Raw genomic sequence first — 21,771 nt, 5'->3', positions numbered from 1 at the left:
CACCCGTCATCCATCGACACTGCATAGCACAATACATTTCCTTCGACTTCGTCAGGAAAAGCACCCCCTTATTTGTCTGATTCTGATATTTCTCCGGCGTGGCGTTCACTCGTGTTTGTTCGGGGATTCTGGTTGTAAATACTCTCTGGGTGTTGTTCTTTTATTTTTTTCTACGATTGCTTCTATTTCCTCCGCTTGCTAGACTGAGCCCTGGCGATGGAGTTCTTCGAGGATACCAGTTGTTTTTTCTTTTTACCTCTGTTCATGTGCTATTAGATGCAAAACTGCAGCATCATAGACCAGACAAAACAAGACTATTATGATTTTTATCTCATTCTGCTTGTTCTCTCTTCTGTAGTAGAATTTAATGTAATTAATTTAAAATATAATTCCCTGGGTAGCTAGCTACTAGGTAGTTGTATGTGCATCAGGATTCATTTTCTAGTACCTTCTTATAAATGAATTTCGCGAATATGCAAGAACGGTTTTGTATATGTACATCCCAAGTTCAGTCTCTCCTCACCATCCCACGTATACGCACCCTCTCCTCCCGACTCAACTTCTCCACCACCTCCGCCGCTTCACCTCCCTGCAAGACTTCATCCCACTCATCCTCATCCATTCCCATAACAAGAGTCATCTGCACGCAGCGCGCGAATGCCTCGCGGTGCTTGTATCGACCGGGAGCACCGGCAGTATAACCCACATCGACGGCAGCGCTAATCAGACCGGCAACATCTCGTTCTAGTCGCGCAGCCCCGAGCGGGTTCACGCGCCCATGGTACGACCAGAGCCTCTTTTCCAGGAGACGAGCTAGGTACGCCACTGTCGCCGTGAGGAGGCGGTCAAAGGAGGCTGGGGTCAGGATTCGGGCGATGGGGGCAAGCAGGTCGGACCAGCCTGCTGCAAAGCGCGGGCGGACGAGCTCTTTGCTGCTGCGGCGGGTGGTGCCGTCGGCGTTATCGTCGGAGTGCAAGTCGTGTTCGCCGCCGTCGGAGTCGGGGTTGGGCTGGTACTCGATGTCGCGGAATGCGTCTGCGAGGATGGGGCGGAGACGGTTCTTGACGACATTGTTGAAGACGACTTGGATACCGTCGGACAGCAGGTCGCTGACCTTGGCTTCGAAGCTTGAGGCTAGTGAGTAGAGGGTCTGCGCGACCTGCATGGCTTCCGCTGGGGCCGCGAAGAGAGAGCGCAGGTGCTCGGTTGCCGTGGGCTGGCTGCCCTCCGCAAGGGACTGTGCCGAGCCCGTATTGTTCTGGACAATGCGGCGGACGTAGTCGACTGCGATGTCGAGGTTGTTGATCTGCACCAGGAATGCAATCACGGTCTGCTCTGGGGGTTGTGCCCCCTGGACCGCGGCGCGGGGATAGCACTCATCGCGCATCTTGCGCTGGGTCATCCCGATAAAGTCCGATCCCAGTACGCGGGACAGTGTCGGCACCACGTTGGTCACCACCGCTATTTGCGAGGTGGCCAGCGATTGCTGAATGACCTTGTTGACGATATACATGATATCATCGACCGCCGAGGTGATATGAGGCGGGTGGGCCTTCAGTGGACGTTGCGGATTCAGCGTCAAGCCAGAGGGCGACTCGTCTAGTTGGAATGCTTTTTCGACAGACCGGCGGAAGAAGAAGGTCGTCATCGCGTTGAACGGCGCCACTAGCCGGTCATTGACCTTGCGGAACAAGGATGACTCCTGCAAAAAGTCCGGAAGGTTGAGCTTTCGGTCCTCATCCTTGTTTCCATCCTCATCCACAGCAGGCTAGAGAGTATGTCAGTAAGACACTTGTTTGAAAAAGGACGTAAGCGACCTACATTATACGTATCCGCCAGGAACCGACAGTAGAGCGACCACCGACCCAGCATGATAGCCATTTCATTCAAAATACCGTCAATTTCTTTCATATCCACGCCTTCATCATCTGTGGTTGCGATCGTTCCAGGAGCCGGGGAGTTGGTGCGCTGCGGCCCTGTACGTTGAGTAGGCAAAAAGCTTTGTACAAGGAACGTAAAAGCATAGGACTTGATATCCATCAGCTTGCGATCCACGTGCCGCTCGTCGCTCCAAGTGTCAAGGATGATGCCGCCCTGCACGTCCGCCTCGATCTGCAGTCGTTCAACGACCCGCCCCATTTTGCGAGGACCGTAGTGGCGCTCGACCAGGCCTCCATGCCCATCGATGATCTGTGCGATATGTTCAAAGAGCTTCGTGAGCGCATTGGCGTAGAAAAACCCGTCCTTGGTCTGGGCACCGGTGCCCGCGTTGAGGTTGGTGCGTGCCCGCGTGGCCACTCCCTGACAGACGTAGCGTCCATATACATCCAGACCTACCTCCGAGCGGCCAATGAGAGGGAACAGTTTGAAAAAGCGAGTGATCTTGGCTCCGTCGTTCTCCTTGACGGCCTTGTCGAACTCGCGCAGGAACAGACCACACAAGGACTCGGCCGCGCTGTCCAGCGTCACGCTTGGTGGATCCGGGACCTCTGCAGTGGGAACCATCTCAGCAGCAAAGCCCCCATGTATCACCGCCGCAGGGATCTGGGATGCTCGGTGCAGGTAGCTGGCGGCGGTCTCCCAGTCCTGAGGAGCCCCCATTGACCCCGCCACGCCCAACGCGCACGCTTTCAGCTCCGCCACCTGCTCGACCACCTCCAGAGCAGCCTTCACCCGGGCTTGTTCGAGGTCTAATCGGCGCACCGCACTGGAGATGCGGTCAGCCGTTCCCGCGGCCTCGGAGAGCATTCCATGGCTAATGTTGCGTGTCGTGCTGGCTTGCGACCCAATGTGAGCGCGCATCAAGTCGAGCCGACCCAATTCTCGAGACAGGTCTTTCTGCGAAGACACCAGGGCATCAAGGCGGGCGGTGACTGAGGCTTCCTGGGTGTGGAGGTGGGACAGCGTGGCTTTGATCTCGGCGACGGAGCTGGCGTTGAAGATGTCGGGGTGAGCAGCAGCATCAGACGCGGCCAATGGCTCCGCTGGAATTGGAGGAGAAAGACGGCCATTTAGGGCCGGAGACGCGAGAACCATCTGTGGCAGCGAGGGTGCGACAGAGGTGTGTGTACACAACGACGTGGGTCCGTATGTGTGGTCTTGCCGTGTTCGGCCAGGGCGGTGAGGGCGTTTAGTCCAGACTGAGACGATACTGACGATACTGACAACTCCCAACGATTCTTTCTTCTACACATTTCGCTACTGGATTCCTCCTCATCGGCTCACTCTCTACCATCGGACGCCGTCGCAGACCCCGGCATCAACGCCCGCGGCGCTCTCGGGCCACAATGGGCAACGAAGAGTCGACCGTCGTGGACGAGTCCACTCGACCCTCGGTGCTGGAAGCACGCAGCATTGAGGCGGTGGCCAAGTACATCCTGGAGAACAAGGTGCGGCGCATCGTGGTGATGGTGGGTGCGGGCATCAGCACCTCGGCCGGCATCCCGGACTTCCGCTCGCCAGACACCGGCATCTACGCTAATCTTGGCTTTCTGGACCTACCGGATCCCGAGGCCGTTTTCGACATCAGCTTCTTTCGTGACAACCCAAAACCCTTCTACGCGCTGGCCAAAGAGCTGTACCCGGGCCGTTATCGCCCGACCATTGCACACTCGTTCATTAGGCTGCTCTTCACCAAGGGCCGGTTGCTGAAGCTCTTTACCCAGAACATCGACTGTCTCGAGCGCCAGGCCGGTGTGCCGGGGCAGATGATTGTTGAGGCGCATGGCAGCTTTGCCACCCAACGCTGCATCGACTGCAAAACTCTGTACCCGGACGAGAAGATGCAGGTGGTGATCGATCAGGGCGAGGTGCCCTACTGCCCCGAGTGTGGTGGAATTGTTAAGCCAGACATTGTCTTCTTTGGGGAGAGTTTGCCCGAATCCTTTTTCCTCAATAACCGACTGCCCGCTGCAGCCGACCTGTGCATTGTCATGGGGACCAGTTTGTCCGTGCAGCCGTTTGCCAGCCTGCCCTCGATGTGCTCCCAGGGCATTCCGCGCGTGCTGATCAATATGGAGCGTGTTGGCGGCCTGGGATCTCGACCAGACGATGTCTTGCTATTGGGGGATTGTGACGCGGGCGTGCGCAAGTTCGCTCGGGCGCTGGGATGGGAGGAGGAGCTGGAGGCGCTCTGGAAGGAGGCCAATCCGGACCCCAAGGCCCGGGAGGAAGAAGGCCAACCGCCACTGACCCGAGACGAACGCCTCCAGGATGAGGTTGATCGCCTGGCGGAGGAAGTTGACAAAACGTTGGGACTGACAGATGCGTACCAGCAGCGGGTGCGCGCACGACTCGACCAGAATAATAAGGCACACCGCCAGTTGCAGCAGGAACGAGTCGGACCGGGTCTCGCCCATGTGTTCCCGCATCTGGCGCGGGAGGAGTGAAGCGGCGAGTGTACGATTGATGACGACCCGGGACTCATGAGTTATGGTGATGAATAAATCATATGTTACGATGCCAGATTGATCCCGTTATATAATTCCATTGTCGTAGGCGGTATTCTTATTGTAGTGATCGGGTATCGTGAGCCTCGAGCCCTAACTTTTCCCTGTTGACACCGATTCCGGATCCAGCGATCGCCAGCCCCACGTCCCCAGCGTCATCCGCATCCGTCCTTGTATTTCTTTTTCCCTTTCCTTGTTCCTTGTTTCTTTTACCTTCTTCCTCTTCTCTCTCCTTTTCCTTCTTCCTTTTTGACCCCATATACACACTTCTACATTCACTATGGTCGGAATTGGCCCCAAGCAGCCTCCCTCCCGCAAGGGTAAGTCCCGTATTCTCCTCCCCCGACTGTTGGCGTCATACTCACCACCATGCCTCCCCAGGATCCATGGACGGTCTGCCCCAGAATCTGCTGCAGCAGATCAAGGACTTTGAGGATGTGTTCACCGTGGACCAGACCAAGCTCAAGCAGGTCGTCGACCACTTCGTCAAGGAGCTCGAGAAAGGTAGGTCGTCCGCCCCGCCGCATCGCAGCAATGGCTGACCTCCGATAAGGTCTCACCGTCCAGGGCGGCAACATTGTGAGTGTCCCCTCCCAACGCAATTGATGAGGGATTCTCAACTAACGATGCTATCAGCCCATGAACGTCACCTGGGTCATGGGATTCCCCGATGGAAACGAACAAGGCACCTTCCTGGCCCTCGACATGGGTGGCACCAACCTGCGTGTTTGCGAGATCACTCTGACCGAGGAGAAGGGCGCCTTCGAAATCACCCAGTCTAAATACAGGATGCCCGAGGAGCTCAAGACTGGCACCGCGGAGGAGATGTGGGAATACATCGCCGACTGTCTGCAGCAGTTCATCGAGTTCCACCACGAGGGCGAGGACCTGGCCAAGCTGCCCCTCGGTTTCACCTTCTCCTACCCGGCCACCCAGGACTACATTGACCATGGTGTCCTGCAGCGGTGGACCAAAGGATTCGACATTGAGGGCGTGGAGGGTCATGACGTTGTGCCTCCGCTGGAGGAGATTCTGAAGAAGAGGGTGTGTCCATTTCAATGGGTATTTGGCTTTCTGATTCTAACAAGAAAATGCAGGGCTTGCCTATCAAAGTCGCCGCACTGATCAACGACACCACCGGAACCCTCATCGCCTCGTCATACACCGACTCCGAGATGAAGATCGGCTGCATCTTCGGCACCGGCGTCAACGCCGCCTACATGGAGGACGTGGGCTCGTGCCCCAAGATCGCCCACCTGGGTCTGCCCGCCGACACGCCCATCGCCATCAACTGCGAGTACGGCGCCTTTGACAACGAGCACGTCGTGCTCCCGCTGACCAAATACGACCACATCATCGACCGCGACTCACCGCGGCCCGGCCAGCAGGCCTTCGAGAAGATGACCGCCGGCCTGTATTTGGGCGAGATCTTCCGCCTGGCCCTGGTCGACCTTCTCGAGTCGCGGCCCGGTCTCATCTTCAACGGTCAGGACACCTCCAAGCTGCACAAGCCCTATCTGCTGGACGCGTCCTTCCTCGCCGCGATCGAAGAGGATCCCTACGAAAACCTGTCGGAGACGCTGGAACTCTTCGAGCGCCAGCTGAACATCCGTCCCACGCAGCCCGAGCTGGAGATGGCCCGTCGTCTCGCCGAGCTGATTGGGACCCGCGCCGCGCGTCTGTCCGCCTGCGGTGTAGCTGCCATCTGCAAGAAGAAGAATATCCAGTCCTGCCACGTCGGCGCGGACGGTTCCGTCTTCACCAAGTACCCGCACTTCAAGGCCCGTGGGGCGCAGGCCCTGCGCGAGATTCTGGACTGGGCGCCCAATGAGAAGGACAAGGTCTCTATCATGGCTGCTGAGGATGGGTCCGGTGTTGGCGCTGCCCTGATTGCTGCTTTGACGCTGAAGCGTGTTAAGGCAGGTAACCTGGCCGGTATCCGTAACATGGATGATATGAAGACTCTGGTGTAGGTGGATAGATACATGGGGAGAATATTTTGATCTTTTTAAATTGGTGTGGGTTGTTTACCTCCAAAACTGGGTGGGAATTGGATTGGTGATGGGATTTATGATTTTCGTTTGTCTGCATGTTGTTGACCTTGCTGGTTTGGTCAATAAACTGGCGTGTTTTTTCTGGTAGTATATACCAATGAAATTGTTCTACATATTCTTTTCCTCCCATCTGTCGATATCCTAAATCGATGAAATGCAAAATTGTATATGTATGATATGCATGGTAGTAGGTACATCTACATGACAACTCTCAGCCTAATAGACAAAAGCAACTGATCAACCCCGAATCTCCCACATCCGAATCTTCCCCTGCTCATTAGCCACAGCTAACTGCTCCGAGTTTGGAGAGATGGCCACGGAGGAGATGCGGCCTAGCGGCGTGTTGGAGGTCGGCCAGTTGCGATACACCGTACATGACGGAAGGTGAACTATATAGTGTATACGTGGTTAGCAGAGTGATCCTCAGAAAGAAATATAAAAAATAAGAACATACCAAGTCGCAGAGCGTCCCGCTTCCATCGACTCGCCATAACCATCATCTGCCCGTCTGGCGCAAAGACCAGATGACTGATCGGAGTAGTGAGCTGATCCAAAGCGCGTACGGGATCTGGGTTGCGTGGGATCCCAGACTGCTTCTGCTGGTCATCTTTGTCCGAGGCAGCATATGCAGCAGCCCATTCGCGGCGGTCGTAGACGTTGACGATCCCGCTCGAACTGCCAATTGCCACCCACCGATCACCGCCGAGCTGTGTCCGGCCAGAGCGACCACCCAGGCTGAGCACAGTAGTGCCCACGGCACCGGCGTCCTGCCAGCGAGCCACAACCCGCCGCAGTCGGCCATCCCACTCGGATACCTCGCCGTTTTTGCTAGCAACCGTCAGACCCTCGCCGTCAGACCACCATGCAAAGTCCGCGACACCGCCGCGTCCATCGACGCGCACCTGGGCGATCCACTGTGCGGTCCCCGCGTCCAGGACGTTGATGAGACCGCCACCTTTGCGCGAGGTTCCAACCAGGCCGACGAACCGTCCGCAGGGGGATAGCTTGAATCGCTCCATGGATTTTTGCTCTTCTTTCCGGTCTGCCGAGCCATTGACTTTGTCGACTTTGCCCGAGTCCAGGTCCCAGATGTGGAAGTAACGCCGACGACCGGAGGCAAAGATCTTGTTTCCGGTAGGAGGTGCGAAGGCAGAGGTGTGGATCGGGGTGCGTTTGATATGCAGGGAGGTCAGGAGCGGGTTTGGTGCCGGTGCCTGTGGGGAGATGTGGTGCAGGAACAGGGTTGATGCAGGCCCGGAAGATAGCAAGAGGGGGTAGTGCGGGTGGAATGTCAGAGAGTCGATGGAGGACTAGATTTTCAAATTAGTTATAACTCAATTAAAAGCAAAAGAGGGGAGGGTTCTTACCGGCTGGGTCTTGCCCACATCTTTCAGGCGCTGGATATCAATAACCTCCTGGCGCAGCTTCCGCTTGCCGCCTGTGTGGGTATTGTCCTCGATCCGGGTGAGATCAGAGGCATTCCGGAGCAACTTAGCCAGAGGCTGCATGGACAACTGCTCCTCTTCCTCATCGTCGGTATCCATCTCCACCCCGCTGCCAGCGTCGGAATCATCTGAATCGGTCTTGCGACGCCTCGCCGCCAGCTCGGGATTCGCCCACTCAGGCATCGGGTGTAGACGCTCAAATTGTCTGCGCAGTCGCCGAACATATTCCCTGCCGCTAACAATATCCTCTGACTCCGTCACCCGCAATTTCCGCAGTCTGGACTGGCTCGCGAGCGAGACTGCGAGTCGCTCATCATCGCTGTCGTGCCACACAGCCGGAACAGTATCTTCTTCATCTGCTTCCTCTGCATCGGACAGTGTGTCGGGGGAGGGAATGATATCGGCGGAAACAGGTGCAGTGCCCGAGTCGAGGAAAAAGAGCTAAGATCAAAGTCAGGCATATGGAAAAAAATTCAAGGAATAAATGTCATGCAACGAACGTCTGCATCGGCCATGTCTTCCAGACCCCTCTCCTCTCCATCTTCCGCCTCTTCATCACTGTTTTCGCTCTCGTCATCGCTCTTCAAGGTGAGAGCCATGGCATCCGCCCGATCCTGCTGGCTCTTCAAGGCGCCCATGAAACCCTCGTCGTCGCCGAAGAGCATGCGCTCGAGCTTCCTCTCAGCTTCGTCCGCTTCAGGAATATCTGATTCATCCGAGCTGGTCTCATCGTCCATGTCAATGTCTTCGTCGGCGTGATGCTGCATGACGGTGGGTTCAAAGGGAGACCGAGTGGTCGTCCGCTTCGTTTTTGGCTTCGTCGCAGTTTTCAGCATGGTGACAGCTGCGTAGATTTTGACAGCAACAAGGCCTCCACAACGCAGAGTACTGTTGCGATTGTTGGTCCGTAGGCGGAATTCAGAATAATTTTCTTTGGAAATTTGCAAATGCGGCAGATGGAGGCGGTGTGGTAGGCGGTCTAGGCCAGATATAATATTGGACCTACTACTGTGGTCCATACTTATATAAGGAACGAGGTAAGTAGTGATTTAAAAGAAAGGAGATAAAAAGAAAAAAGAAAACTCAAACCTTCAAGAGCGGGACTTGAACCAGGGACCAAAAAAGGCCCAACCACGCTCAAGGTGATGTTACACACCTTGTGAGGCCAAGGTCCAGCAGCCCCAGCGTAGGAATATCTAGTTCCGTTCGCGTAGTTATTGCCAAACCCCCTGAGCCATCATGGTGACCGAGCAATAGGCTGCACCTTTTAATCAAATACAAGGGAGAAACGCCTTCCTCGGATGGCTGGATTACGCAAGCCCGAAACACCCATATACATGACACTCTTACAATGATGTCGGATATCTGGATCAGAAAAGAGAACAACAGTATTCACTGGACAATATCATATACACATTCCGGATTTCATCAGTTCGTTCCTACAGAAAAAGAAGAGTTTCCAAATACCCAAACACAACAAACACCCAAACACCCAAACGCTCATACCCCTAAATAGCTTTCAGTGATGATGTGTAGCGTCGGCTTCACCACTGTACTTGCGCTGGCTATCGCTCGAGTAGGGGAGCTCATACGGTGGAACAGGAGAATGGTCCTCGGTGAGCTGGCCCTCAGCCTCTTGGATCGCGGGCGGAGTCAGTTTCGGCTGTGAGGCTGTCTCAGCCGATTTCCTCGGCATCTCATCCCCCGAATCAGACGAATAGTCTTCGTCAATACCAGCGAGCAGAGCGCTTCGATGAGTATCATCCTCGATGGGATCCTGCTCATCGTCCTCGGCGTATATGTCGTAAGAAAGAGGCTTCTTGATGAAGATGTCGATGAGGTAATACTGGATGGCGTTCATGATCACCGGGAAAAGCAGCATCACGAAGAAAATCTGAACGCCCGTGTTTCCCTCTGTCCACCGCAAGGCCCAGTCGCCAACCTTGATGACCCACGGCACCAGCTGAATCAGGAAGAAGACGCAGATCTTCATGCCGAGCAGTCCCAGGAAGTAGATGATGGACTGCTTGAACCACCACCATGCGCGCGGCGGGTGGCCATAGTTCCCAGACTGGATGGACTCGGGAGGGTTGGCGAGAGGCGTGTAGGATGCGACGTAGTTGAGTACATGGAGAATCGCAATCAATATCACGATCCCAAGGGTGGTCTTCCCCCGTCAATCAATCAGTCATCGGTCCGCAAGAATAGAGATAAATACACTTACATCGATACCCAGATTTAGGAGATAGAACGAACAAGGGTTCGGTTTGAAGTGCGTCTGGAGCTCCAGCTGCCCCGCCGAGAACAGGGACATGAGCAGGTTGGCTAGATGAAGCATGGCCGAGCCAAAGACCTGCTTCGAGACATCAAATGCCCACACTTTAACCGGTCGCTGTGGCCGTTCTCTCCACCGCTTATACACCAGCGATAACAGCGCTAATGCACCGAGGGCAACCTGGACGAAGAGAGAGAATGGCCCGAGCAGCCTGCATTCTCCCTTTTCGTCTCCATCTTGTCCGGGGGACCCCTCTGAACCTGAGCCGTGCAGGAAGATCTTGTGGGGTTGGGACGAGGGTGATGAGGTGGTGGTGGCCGCGAGGAGGGTGGTTGTCGCGATGGCGGCTAGCGACGAGGCGGTTGCAGCCGCGTCCATCGTCGGGTTGAGATGGGGTACGCGACCTGGATGATTGGAAGGACCCGTAGTAGGTCAGGTCAGAGATGGGGTGAGCGACATGAACTTGGAGGTGAAAGGTCAACTGCTCGAGAATAATTAGTCAGTGGAGGGGAAAATGGATGGATCGATGCGGCGTGATGTTGCACTGGGGCGGTGTCGTCCCCGCAGGGCTGACTGAGCTAGGCAAAACGAAGTATAGAACAACACTTTTAAGGTTATTTATTATTCTAGGAGATGTGTAACTATTATTTATTATCTAGCAGACTCCCACTCCCTTCCCCCGAATTACATCTGCCGAAAGGGGCTACGTCCAGCTAGCAGGTAGATGGCGTATACATCGTATAGGGATGAGAGCATACGATCGGAGAGACTGACAGTAGAGCAAGTGGAGGGTCCATTGACCATCTCAATACTAGAATATCAATACTAGAATAGAAAAGGAGACAAGAACATGACAACAAAGGAAGGGCTGTCTCATCCGCTTCCTGAATCAAGACCAGATCCGTCGAACCCTCCACCCATCCAGAAGAACAAAACCCATGGGAATAATCAGAACGCCGCAAAACCCCTCAACCGACCCGGAGAACAGGAGAGCCGTTGTAACACCATGCGCAGCTAACATGCTAGCAGAGGGCATCATCAAAAAGCATGAAAAAGTTCGTGATGTCATTCTATCCCGTGCTGTTGTTTGAGCCGTTCCAGGTTTTCTTGTCTTTCCGCCAGGTCCTCTTTTGAACGTGCCATTTTCTCGGGCTGGTGGTACAATACTGCATGGAGTTAGAACCGACTCGAACTTTTCTCCCCTTATGCAATACATACCGACCAAGTATCTGTTCTGGAAATTGAAGCCGTTGAGCTTATCGCATGCCTGTTTGGCGTCGTGGACGTCTTCGTAGACAACAAATGCAGTGCCCTTGGAGTTGTTGGCAATACCCTGGCGGATTTGGCTGGAGAGAGTCAGACAGGGTAGATTCCATGATGATGGTGGCAAACGTACCGAATAGGCCCAAACTTGCCAAAGAGGTCGAACAGTTGGTCTGCGGTCACGTTGTAGCTGAAGGGGATATGTTAGCGGATTGCACGCAGTCGTAGATGGGATGCTGCCAGATCGTGTCCTTTTGAGGTTTGGTGGCTCGGAGCGAGTGAGGACGTACTTGAGGTTCTTAACGAAGAGAATCCTGTAGTGGGAAAGATACGGATGTCAGCGGGTTGATCAGCAGCACAACAGAGATGGGCTCTTCCTCAAATCCATCCCACCGCCGATGGTCTCCGGTCGATGATATGATCGCCAACGTCGGGAGGGGCATAGGGAAAGAAATCGGGAACGTACCGATTGGCTTCGGGGGCGAGCTTCCGGCTCATTCTCAGGGGAACAACAATACGCAGAGTGATGAAGAATGGGCGAGCAGAATAACTTGGATACCCAGGGTATCGGGGAGCGTGGTGTTGGGAGGACGAGTAGAGACGGAGGGGGAGGCGCACGACCAGGACAAGAAACGGGATTGCTGGTCCCGCCTGGGACTAGTGCTTAGTAAAGATGACCTTGGAACATTACCGTACTAAAACAGATAGCCACGTGACCTCCATGGCTGCGTCGAGCACTGACGATTGCGACGCAACTCGAAGACGGAGAACAGCACATTGAAGGCAGAGCAGAGCCCAGCAGAGCCAATGCGACATGCCAGAGTATCCTAGCAGGTTATAGTCGCTCTTCAATGAAAGGGGGGAGGGTACGGAGTTCCATCGTAGGTTCGGTGCCGCGTCCATACATACTTGCTGCGCCGCTACTCCCTCTCTCTCTCCTACCTACCTACCTGTTCTCCCTCGCATCCCTCCTCCCACCTCTTGCGAATCGCCCTTTCGCACTCGCTCTGGCCCATCGTCAGAGGCCGTCTGAATCTCTCGCCTGATTCTATTCGGCCTCTCTCCCTTCTGCTCCCCCGGTGGGTTGCGGCGCGCTCCCTCGGCGCCTTTGTGCTCCCGCCGCTCGACTCTACCCCCTCAACCCACTCCTGCGACCACCGACCTCCCTCGACCTCCCGTGCCAGCTTCCATCGAAATTTACACGCTCGGTCTCTGGGTTCATCGTGCGCATGCCCTTTTGCCAGGGATGACCGTTTCTTCGCCTGCGCCGGCCTTTCGCTAGCCCGTGTGGTCCAGCATCCCCCCGCTTTGCACCGCCTGCGGCCAGCGCATCTTTTCGCATCCCTCTGACACGTTTTTCTCGTTCCCCTTTGCTCGATACCGTGAAAAATGATGAGCGCAGCCTCTTTCCAACCCCCTCTCGGCGGTCGTCCGCCACAATACCGTACGCCGTCGCCGCCGCGACGCGCCGTCGAGCCCATCACACCTTCGACGGTCGAATTCCACACCGCATGGACCGAGCGCGGCGGCCCTCGAGCTGCCAGCTTGGATGGCGACCAACGTGTATCAACGAACAATCGGACCGGCGCAAGCGGCAATTCGCATCACCGTTCGGGTCATGGCCGCTCGAGCTCGACCATCGACACGCTTGCGACCATCGCCCTCGCGACCAGCCCGACCTTCACACCTCTCCAACCACAACTTCCCTCGCCTAATCTCGGGTCAGCGATGCCCTTGTTCCCCACCGACTCGACAGACACAGAACGCCCCGCGAAACGGGCCCGGTCGGAGAGGGACGTGTCGCCGTATCGCATCCGACCGAACCTACCCTCGAGTCCACCCCATTCCACCCTTATCGACAGCATGAAAACGGACGCGGAGCTTCTGCTGAACCTTGCACGCCCCACCAATTTCCAGCCCGGTCATACGAAGCGAGTCAGTATCGGCGAAACCTACCACTACAGAAACGACGCTGCGCGTCACACTCGAGTTGGCTTTTCCGGTGGTGGACACGGGAGCCATAATGATGTGAAACCGATTTATGAAGACCATGTCCCGCCGTCTCGCATGAGATCCCGCTCGGATGGCTCAGCATTCATGTCGCGCCCGGTGATCCGCGGTGTCCGTCCAACCACCAGCTCCGGCTCTCTCCCGCCCATTGTCTGGGAGGATGAGAATGAAGACAATGTGTGGCATCCACCAGCAGGCGCTCCTGAATACCCGAGCTACGGCGACCACCCATGCGCCGAGTACCAGACCCCTAAATCCATGGGTCCGCCACCGAAGGTCGAAGAGGAAGAGGAGAATGATACGGGCCAAGCAAGCTGCGCCGCATGCCACATGGTGCGGATCCCGGTTGAGACCGAGGAACAGGAAGAAGACACATGGATAAGCTGCGACGGTTGCAAACAATGGTTCCATATCGTCTGTGCTGGTTTCAAGAATGACCGGGAGGTTCGCACGGTCGACAAATTTATCTGCCGTGGGTGCCGCCCCATTTATGGGCAAACCACTTTCGTACGCAAGTCATCGCGAGCCCGCACGGCCATCGACTACGGCAGTCTCAACCAGGGCCTGGTCAAGGCGGCTACCGATTCCTTGGAACACCACTACCTCGAACCTATTCGCCAAGGCAAGATTCGATTCAATGAGGAGAACTTTCCTCGGATGAAGCCGGAGTTGGTCACCGCGGAATATTTCGAACGAGGCAATGGATGGACAGAACCTATCGTCATTCCTGCCTGCTGGAACACCCGCGAGTCAGTTCCCGAGCTGGATTCCAAGTTCGATGATCTTGTCCAGGAGGCTTCTTCTCAGGATGTGTTTGACGAATTGCTCGAGAACCTGCCTGAGCAGGAGACTAGCGTCGAAGACACCGTTGACTGTGGCCAGGATTTGCTGGATATGGTGATTCCCCAGGGTCTCACCGTCCGAGCTGTCGCCGAGCTCTATGGCCCCGAGGAAAGGGTTGAGGTTATTGACGTCAAGTCTCAGCAGGGAGAGGATAAGAGGTGGAACATGCAGAAATGGGCCGACTACTACGAAAGCACCGAATCCAACAAGCCGGTCCGAAACGTCATTAGCTTAGAAGTGTCACAGAGCAGACTGGGCAGGCTCATCAAGCGGCCCAAGGTTGTGCGAGACCTTGATCTGCAGGATGCTGTTTGGCCTGAGGAGCTCAAGGCGGTTGGTGACTTTCCAAAGGTCCAATTTTATTGCTTGATGTCTGTCGCCGATTGCTATACCGACTTTCACATCGATTTTGGTGGTTCTTCCGTCTACTACCACATACTGAAGGGCAAGAAGACCTTTTTCTTCATTCCTCCAAAGGATAAGCACCTGAAGAAGTATGAAGAATGGTGCAACTCCCCTGCCCAGGACTCGATTTTCCTTGGGAACCAAACCAAGGAATGTTATCGTGTGGATCTATCAGAGGGTGATACTATGTTGATTCCGTCTGGATGGATCCACGCTGTGTGGACCCCGGAGAACAGCTTGGTGATTGGCGGCAACTTCCTCACACGCCTGAACTACGGCATGCAAATCAAGGTGCTCAACATCGAAAAAGAGACCAAGGTGCCTAAGAAGTTTCGGTATCCCTTCTTCCAAAAGATCCAGTGGTATACAGCATTGAAATATCTGGAGGACGACCCAGTTCCTCAGAATGTGCTGGAAGCATTCTTGCAGGATGACAACTACCGCTTCCACCGGAATTATCCTCTCTACTATGAGTTCGGAGAGCGTTCCAACCAGGATCTTGCTGGTTCCCCGTACTATAATGCGCGTTTCTACTCGCAGGCAGAGCTGGAGGGTCTACCTGAGTTGACCAAGTATCTTCTTCGGACGGCGCTCATCGCGTCCTCCTACCTCGTCGACGGTGTGACCATGGAGGTCCGCAATGCAGTCAAGCGCTCTATCCCGAAGAGTGTCGGAGACCCAGTTGATACGATCAGAAAGTTCGGCATGTGGGTAGCGTGGAAGCGTGGCAACGAGAAGGCTCCGCTGTGGACTCGACCGGGTGTCATCGAAAGCAATCCCAAGGTCTCCCTCAACGAGAAGAAGTCCGCAGGGCGACCTAGTCGCCGCTCCGAGCGCACTGTGGATCACCAACAGACTTATGCTGAAAGACAAGCCGTTCAACGCCCCTCCGAGGAAGTGTCTGAGACGCTCAGCCTTCCACCCAACAGCAGTGCTTATGTGCCCTCAGGCAGTGCCACTCCCGTCCCAGTTCAGTTCACTTACGATGTCAGTGCCAAGGAGACCGCACCTAAGCCGCGTACTATTCAGCGGGGTTCTGGCCTTGGCCCGAAACGAGTTGCCTGTGACGCCTGTCGGAAACGACGCATCCGCTGTCGCCACAAGGATGAACAGAACGAGTTGATGTTGGGCAAGCAAATGGCAGTCAATACGTTCACGCCCGGATCAGGTCTGAGCACTCCGTCCTCTCTGGCGCAAGATGCCGTCTCGGCATTGAATTCCCTTGCAGCAATTGCGTCTCAAGCTGGATTTCAGAACAGCCCCCACCTGGTCGGCCTTGATCGGTACGATGGCTCGGGGATGTTTCATTCGACGGCCATCCGAAACTCCACGGCAGACATCAACCAGTTTAATGACGGAAGTCCTGACGGGACGAATGGTGGGAAAAAGGGACGAAACAAGGCATGTGAAGATTGCCGCAAGAGCAAGCGCCGTTGCATCCACGACGAATATGGCCGGATTGACCCGATCAAAGCCCAAGAGCGGTCGAAGCCTCGTGCTACTGCTTCTACAAAGCGAGTTCGACCTGCTGATGAAGATGGCACCCCGGTCACTTCCAAGAAAACAAAGCAGGAAAGCATTTCACCCACATCACGTCCAGCATTCTTTGGTCACGGCGAACAAAAGGACTTGGGGATGCAGGCCGTCCCGAAGGGTGTTGACGGCAACGAGCCTGCCAACCACACTGCCAGCAAACTACCGGCACAACCGGGGGCGATCACCAACCACGTCTCGTACGTCTCACCACCTGGTTTCCAAACCGAGGACAAGGACTCCATGGCTATGTCATCGCAGCCCACTGCATCTCTGGTATCACCGCCCACGTCGCTGGCCGACGAGATGGACGTAGTCCATGACAGTGATCTCATGGCGTCTGTGGAAGGCGAGGTATCCACCGCGCTTCACACGCCAAACTCCAACTCTCGCCATTCGTCTCGTCAGCCCCGATATGTCGATCGATATGCGCCAGAAGCTCCCACAAACCGAGTCTCGAAGCCCGCGAGTCGCACAACCACCGCACGCAGAACCACTCCTGCTCCGCCAGCTTCGTCAAAGAAGCCTTCATCTCGCCCGTCGTCGTCCCACGCTAAGAAGAGCTCTCCGATGGTTGAGAGGCGGTTCAATCGTCATTTCGCTTCGTCACTGTCTCCGCGCCAGTCGGTCAAGCCTGCCAAAGCCGGCAGCCCAGAGGAAGACCCAGAGGAGAAGAGTTTGCGTCTGATCCGGGAACTCCAGGAGCAGGATTTTGGTCTGCGAAAACGCTCGACGCGAGTCTAGTTTTCTGCAATGTTTTATGATTAAGGGAATGGGGGAAATTGTTTAGGATTATCAAAGACTTTTCAGGGTGGGCTGGAATCCGGAGAAAATCGGTGTTTGTGTGTTTCTTTTCTTCGTCTCATTATCGGTGTTCATTTCTATTTCTATTCTCCCTGGGTTGGGACCTTTCGGATGGAGGAGTTGGTTCTTTTTCTTTTTGCATTGAACTTGATTGACTCTGTTCTCTCTCTCAGTCTCGTTTCCCACTTGCTTATCTGACTTCATTTTTTCCACTTCTTAATCGACCCATCCTCTACTATCCTTATTGCCTCTGCTTTTTTTCCCTTTTTCCCTTTCCTTACATGCAATGACTGGCTCTGACCCCGCTCACCCCCTCGCTAATGACTTTTTTTCTTCGTCTCCTTTGTATCGTTCTGCCTCTCCTAGCGTTGCCTTTCCTATCACTGTTTTTGAGTCTCCCTCTCTCCCTTGTTTTTCAGTTTTACTTTGCTTGCTTTATACATGGGGCCAGGCGTTGTATTGTGCTCTTGATTTTGTGATGTTGTTTGACCCTGCTTGTGTGTCTAGTTTCTCACTTTTTTACTTTACTTTTTACCATGCTATGAACTAGGTCTATCATTTACATTCGTGTTATTTGTATTCCTCTGTACTTCTTCTATCTCGTCATCGGCGAACTATAGATTCTGTGTACATTCTCTACTACGTGTTTTGTAGATGATCATGGCGGTGGGAGTCAACCCCACAAATAGTGGTGTCCTTATCGTTGTTTCAATATCTCGCAAAGGAAAAAAACAAGACCCGGTCACAGTCACGAGATAAGCAAGAGAGGGATGAAAAGACAGCCAAAGCGCCAACGATATAAGATCACGCCGAGTCCAGACGCGCTTCCAAGTATAACATAAACACATCAAAATCAAGCTCATAATCTCATTCAACCATGGGATCTAATAAGTCGCAGTTCTTGCATGATGGGATGCTTTAACTTTGAACTCCGGGGTTGATTCTATAGGGTTGTAGGGGGAAGAGGGGATGGGGTATAGGCGTCAAATCGTGATAGGGGTGACACGCAAGCAAGCAAGCGGCAGCGGGGGTTAATTGAAGGTGTCAATGGCAAGGGCAAGTTACTCTCCTGGACCGACAGATTTCCATCGAGGAGCACGCTTGCCCCGTTGGATCCAGTCTCTGATCACGCAGGGGGCCTTGTCGGGGCCCTGGCACACTTTCTTGCGGTTAAGGTGCTTGAACCGGGGCCCGAGGGGCCCGTTCACGAAGTGATACTGACCGGCAAAGCGGTACTGGCGGGAGTCGCCCAGCGGATAGAACTTGTCGCCCCAGTGGCCTTTGTAATAGAACCATTCGGTTGGCGCACTAGGACTGACGGTTGATGCGCGGAGAGTGTCGTTCTCAAAGTCGTAGGTGTAAGAGTGTGAGTTGAGTAAAGGATCCCACAGCGGGCCTCGATCGGTCACATCGTGCAACAGTCCCCACGGTAAGACATACTCGTGTACTCCCGCTGTGGCATACATGGCATGGCTGCCCTCGGCAGAGTAGATCACAGGCTGCCAAAGAATTAGTATGAGCTGGTATAAAAGAGCAGTGTGAAACCCACCCGTTGTCCGACCTTCTCCACTGCTTCGTAGCTGTAGGCCTCACCGGCGGAGTGGGCGCTGAAGAACATTGCTTTGGGCTTTCCATTGTAGAACCGCATTAGACAATGCTCCCAGTCGCCCACATGGTTGCCAAATCGCACGTTGACTACCGTGTTGCCCAGGTTGAAACTGTAGAAGTAGAACCAAAAGGCGTCGACAACACCCTTGCCCTTGTCCATCACCAGCAGGATCGCCGGGGCATCGCTGCGACCGCCGCCCACCGCTTGGGCATGAATCTCTTCGCCGCCGTATCGTTTGCGGAGTTCCTCAATGATATGGCCCGCTAATGGCTGTTGATCTTCCGTGTTTTCCGGACGATGATTCAGATCGAACCACTGGGCCCGATCATCTTCGGAGACCTCGCCGTCTACCCGATCATCCCAGTCTGCCCACAATTCCTCCACCTCTTCTTCTTCTGTCTCTGGTATATTCTTCTCGCCTTCCAGCCACGGCGGGCGGGTCTGCACATCATCATTACTGGTCAGGAACACATACCGACCCTTTTCCCACTGGTTCAAAGTATCCAAATTACTCAAGGTCGGATGGTCCCATTTTGCTTGGATCGGAGTGTAATTCAACATCGGCGTGGTGTGGTATACGTGTTCTGCAATGTCGCCGGGCCAGAACTGTTCTCCAGAATAAAGGTGGACGAGTGGGGCATAGTCGAAAACATAGTCGGGGATCTGCCGCAGCGCCCGCTCCTCGGCATCCCACGCGCGCGATCGATTGGCCCCACTGGTCCAAAAGGCCCGCCAGGGTTCGGACCCGGTATCATTGGATGCTGGCCATCCCGTGGCTGGATCGCGATATCCGAAAGGGCCATCAGCAGGTTGGAAATGGGCCACGCCGCAGAGACTGAGCCAGCGACAGGCCTTGCGGTCAAGCCACGAGCGCGAGCTGGCTATCCAGCTGGGATCGTCGCGGTCCTCCTCGTACCAAATGAAGGCCGTCGGGTTGAGCGCACGGGCTATACTGTTGATCGACACATATGCGATTAGGCTCGTCAGGACCGCAATGGTCGTCTTGACCTTCCGGGCCATCTGCTGCAGCGAACTGACATAGACGGTCAACTCTGTCGGGCGCGAGGCAGCAGCACAGGGCTCATGAACGACGAGCTCTGCAGTGGTGGTTCCAGTCGAGGCCGGGTGGTCAATAGAGTGCTCGGCTGGTATGGTCGCGGCCGTTGCGCATTCTGCAGGATCTAGAAGGGTAGGACGAGCGACCACGAGAACGAGCACAACGCACAGCAGGAGTGCGGGCGGCAGGCCTATAAGAAGCCATTGGTTAGACCAGAGTTTCCGAATCCAGCCAGCCCATCCCGTGAGCAGCAGAAAAATTAAAAAAAAAAGGGTTCGACAGGAATTCAGAGCAAGTCAGACCCTGAGGCCGGGAACGTGCGGAAGCCGGAGGGCGACCAGAGATGCCGAGCCGGATGCGATCAGCGCTCCCTTGCAGTCCTGGACACCCGTACAGAGCCGGAGGGGGAGACACGAGGAAAGAAAGAAACAGGCTTACCGGATGGCCTCATGGCGACGGAGGGATGACTGATTTGTCTGTTGTGATGGGATGGAGCGAAGTTGGCAGGAAGTGAGCCAGCGGTGACTTCACCCGGGACAGGAAAGGCCTTCCGTCAGCCGGCCAGGGCTCACCGCAGGGGATTCCACGGCCGACGAGGGACCGTATCGCTCCGGAGGGTACGGAGTGCCGATAGAGGGACTAGGAGGAGTTGACCTAAAGCCTGGGCATCGTCATTCGTCGTCTGATCTGTTATTATTTACATACTTCTACTTTCTGATTCTCGTCAACCACACCCAGTGGCTCCCCACGGGAGTGAAACGCCGCATGCGGGGCTGACTCAGCTATCTTATCGCTCAAATGTTTGCTTGCTCTTGTGATTGACAGGTCCATGTTCCATCCCTGCCATCGCCACCATGGATGACGAGTTCGAGTATGAGTACCACGACTCCGAGACAGAGGTACGTCTGCATTCTTGCTGATTCCGGACTTCACTGACGGCCCCAGACCTTCTACCTCAACCTCGACCTCTCCTCCCACCACGGCCCGCTACGTGCGCCTCGCCGCCGCCAGCCCGCGTCCTCCTCGAACGATGCTCCCCTTCCGGATGAGAGCAATCCTACCTCTGCCAACAATGACCTCACCCCCCTCGACAGCGCTGAAACAGAGTCCCTGCCGACCGAGCAGATCCAGATTCTCGGTCTCCACACCAGCAATCCGATTGTCTCATACCATAACCAAGTGTTCACCTGCGCCTGGGCCGACCAGATTGGCACCGAACTCGTCTTCTCTCATCCAGATCCAGATGCCGACCACCACACGGCTCCTTTGCGGACAGGCGAGTCCTTTGAACTGCTCGCCGCCAACAGCGTGAAAATCCTCGGTCGCAAAGCGAACCTCACTTCCAGCTCGGGAGGAGCAGGCGAACAGAATCTCGAATCCCACCTCTCGACATCCGAGTCTACCCCACGGCTACTGCCCCGCCGAGGCGCTGCACCCACGAACCAGGCCCAATTCCTGGAGAGATTGCAAAATATCAAAGCGGCCCGAGGCGAGACCGACACGGTTCGCACGGTCATGAGCACGCGGCGCAACATGAACCTGGGAGAGCGGCTCAAGGGCTGGGCCCGGACCGAAGAGCAAATTGCGGAGATCCAACGCCTCAATGAAAAGGCGAACGCTGGTGACCTCGACGCCACGGCAGCACTCGAGAACTTGTGGATGCAGCTGCAGATCAGTCAGCCCGAACCCGGAGCTGCCGAGGAAAGCGCATCCTAGGCGGCGCCCGCTAGGATCTGAGGGAATAAAGCACCATCTCCGATTCTGGCCTTATCTCGCTCAATGGCTCGCGGTTCAAGTGCGCTCGAAGAATTGTTTTTTTGAAGGATTCCTCGGCTACCCGCATCGCACATGAACGACCAAAGGTACGAACCACCTCCCCGGCTGTCATAGTGCTGGACCGGAAATACCTCGGTCTAGAACCTTTTTCCGTTCTACCGACTGCCCACGCACCACGGATGTTGATCGGGCCATTGATCAACCCACCGAGTGCTATCAGGTCGGTCCCGAGGACAAGGAACCAGGCGT

General features: G+C 55.2%; 9 protein-coding genes across 9 annotated transcripts; 4 read left to right on the top strand and 5 right to left on the bottom strand.

The window, feature by feature from the left end:
• Positions 1–508: 508 nt before the first annotated feature.
• N7474_007116 (Golgi transport complex subunit COG4) lies at positions 509–3,235 on the bottom strand (the record flags this gene model as incomplete). The annotated part of the gene is made up of 3 exons (XM_057198526.1): positions 509–1,768; positions 1,822–3,036; positions 3,233–3,235. 3 exons carry the CDS (start codon positions 3,233–3,235, stop codon positions 509–511), a joined length of 2,478 nt encoding a protein of 825 aa, XP_057051966.1.
• Positions 3,236–3,287: 52 nt separating this feature from the next.
• N7474_007115 (SIR2 family NAD-dependent protein deacylase) lies at positions 3,288–4,388 on the top strand (the record flags this gene model as incomplete). The annotated part of the gene is made up of 1 exon (XM_057198525.1): positions 3,288–4,388. The coding sequence occupies one exon, from the start codon at positions 3,288–3,290 to the stop codon at positions 4,386–4,388; it is 1,101 nt and encodes a 366-aa protein (XP_057051965.1).
• Positions 4,389–4,728: 340 nt separating this feature from the next.
• Positions 4,729–6,421, top strand: N7474_007114 (putative hexokinase Kxk; the record flags this gene model as incomplete). Its single annotated transcript, XM_057198524.1, has 5 exons — positions 4,729–4,768; positions 4,830–4,952; positions 5,002–5,027; positions 5,085–5,492; positions 5,546–6,421. 5 exons carry the CDS (start codon positions 4,729–4,731, stop codon positions 6,419–6,421), a joined length of 1,473 nt encoding a protein of 490 aa, XP_057051964.1.
• Positions 6,422–6,739: 318 nt separating this feature from the next.
• Positions 6,740–8,783, bottom strand: N7474_007113 (WD40 repeat domain-containing protein; the record flags this gene model as incomplete). Its single annotated transcript, XM_057198523.1, has 4 exons — positions 6,740–6,891; positions 6,957–7,812; positions 7,870–8,388; positions 8,448–8,783. 4 exons carry the CDS (start codon positions 8,781–8,783, stop codon positions 6,740–6,742), a joined length of 1,863 nt encoding a protein of 620 aa, XP_057051963.1.
• Positions 8,784–9,466: 683 nt separating this feature from the next.
• Positions 9,467–10,600, bottom strand: N7474_007112 (STIMATE family protein; the record flags this gene model as incomplete). The annotated part of the gene is made up of 2 exons (XM_057198522.1): positions 9,467–10,114; positions 10,172–10,600. The coding sequence occupies 2 exons, from the start codon at positions 10,598–10,600 to the stop codon at positions 9,467–9,469; spliced, it is 1,077 nt and encodes a 358-aa protein (XP_057051962.1).
• A 687-nt stretch (positions 10,601–11,287) lies between these two features.
• On the bottom strand, positions 11,288–11,983 carry N7474_007111 (uncharacterized protein; the record flags this gene model as incomplete). Its single annotated transcript, XM_057198521.1, has 3 exons — positions 11,288–11,374; positions 11,445–11,568; positions 11,952–11,983. 3 exons carry the CDS (start codon positions 11,981–11,983, stop codon positions 11,288–11,290), a joined length of 243 nt encoding a protein of 80 aa, XP_057051961.1.
• Positions 11,984–12,874: 891 nt separating this feature from the next.
• jhd1 ([Histone H3]-lysine-36 demethylase) lies at positions 12,875–17,020 on the top strand (the record flags this gene model as incomplete). Its single annotated transcript, XM_057198520.1, has 1 exon — positions 12,875–17,020. The coding sequence occupies one exon, from the start codon at positions 12,875–12,877 to the stop codon at positions 17,018–17,020; it is 4,146 nt and encodes a 1,381-aa protein (XP_057051960.1).
• A 1,121-nt stretch (positions 17,021–18,141) lies between these two features.
• N7474_007109 (uncharacterized protein) lies at positions 18,142–20,197 on the bottom strand (the record flags this gene model as incomplete). Its single annotated transcript, XM_057198519.1, has 3 exons — positions 18,142–18,579; positions 18,630–19,936; positions 20,185–20,197. 3 exons carry the CDS (start codon positions 20,195–20,197, stop codon positions 18,142–18,144), a joined length of 1,758 nt encoding a protein of 585 aa, XP_057051959.1.
• A 403-nt stretch (positions 20,198–20,600) lies between these two features.
• Positions 20,601–21,462, top strand: N7474_007108 (TFIIIC subunit 6 family protein; the record flags this gene model as incomplete). Its single annotated transcript, XM_057198518.1, has 2 exons — positions 20,601–20,645; positions 20,692–21,462. The coding sequence occupies 2 exons, from the start codon at positions 20,601–20,603 to the stop codon at positions 21,460–21,462; spliced, it is 816 nt and encodes a 271-aa protein (XP_057051958.1).
• Positions 21,463–21,771: the final 309 nt, after the last annotated feature.

Source organism: Penicillium riverlandense (genome assembly GCF_028828495.1).
Source record: "Penicillium riverlandense strain IBT 135883 chromosome Unknown utg000006l_segment0_segment0, whole genome shotgun sequence".
NCBI classification, from domain to species: domain Eukaryota; kingdom Fungi; phylum Ascomycota; class Eurotiomycetes; order Eurotiales; family Aspergillaceae; genus Penicillium; species Penicillium riverlandense.
The sequence above is the reverse complement of the archived record's forward strand: the minus strand, read 5'-3'. Positions and strand labels throughout refer to the sequence as shown.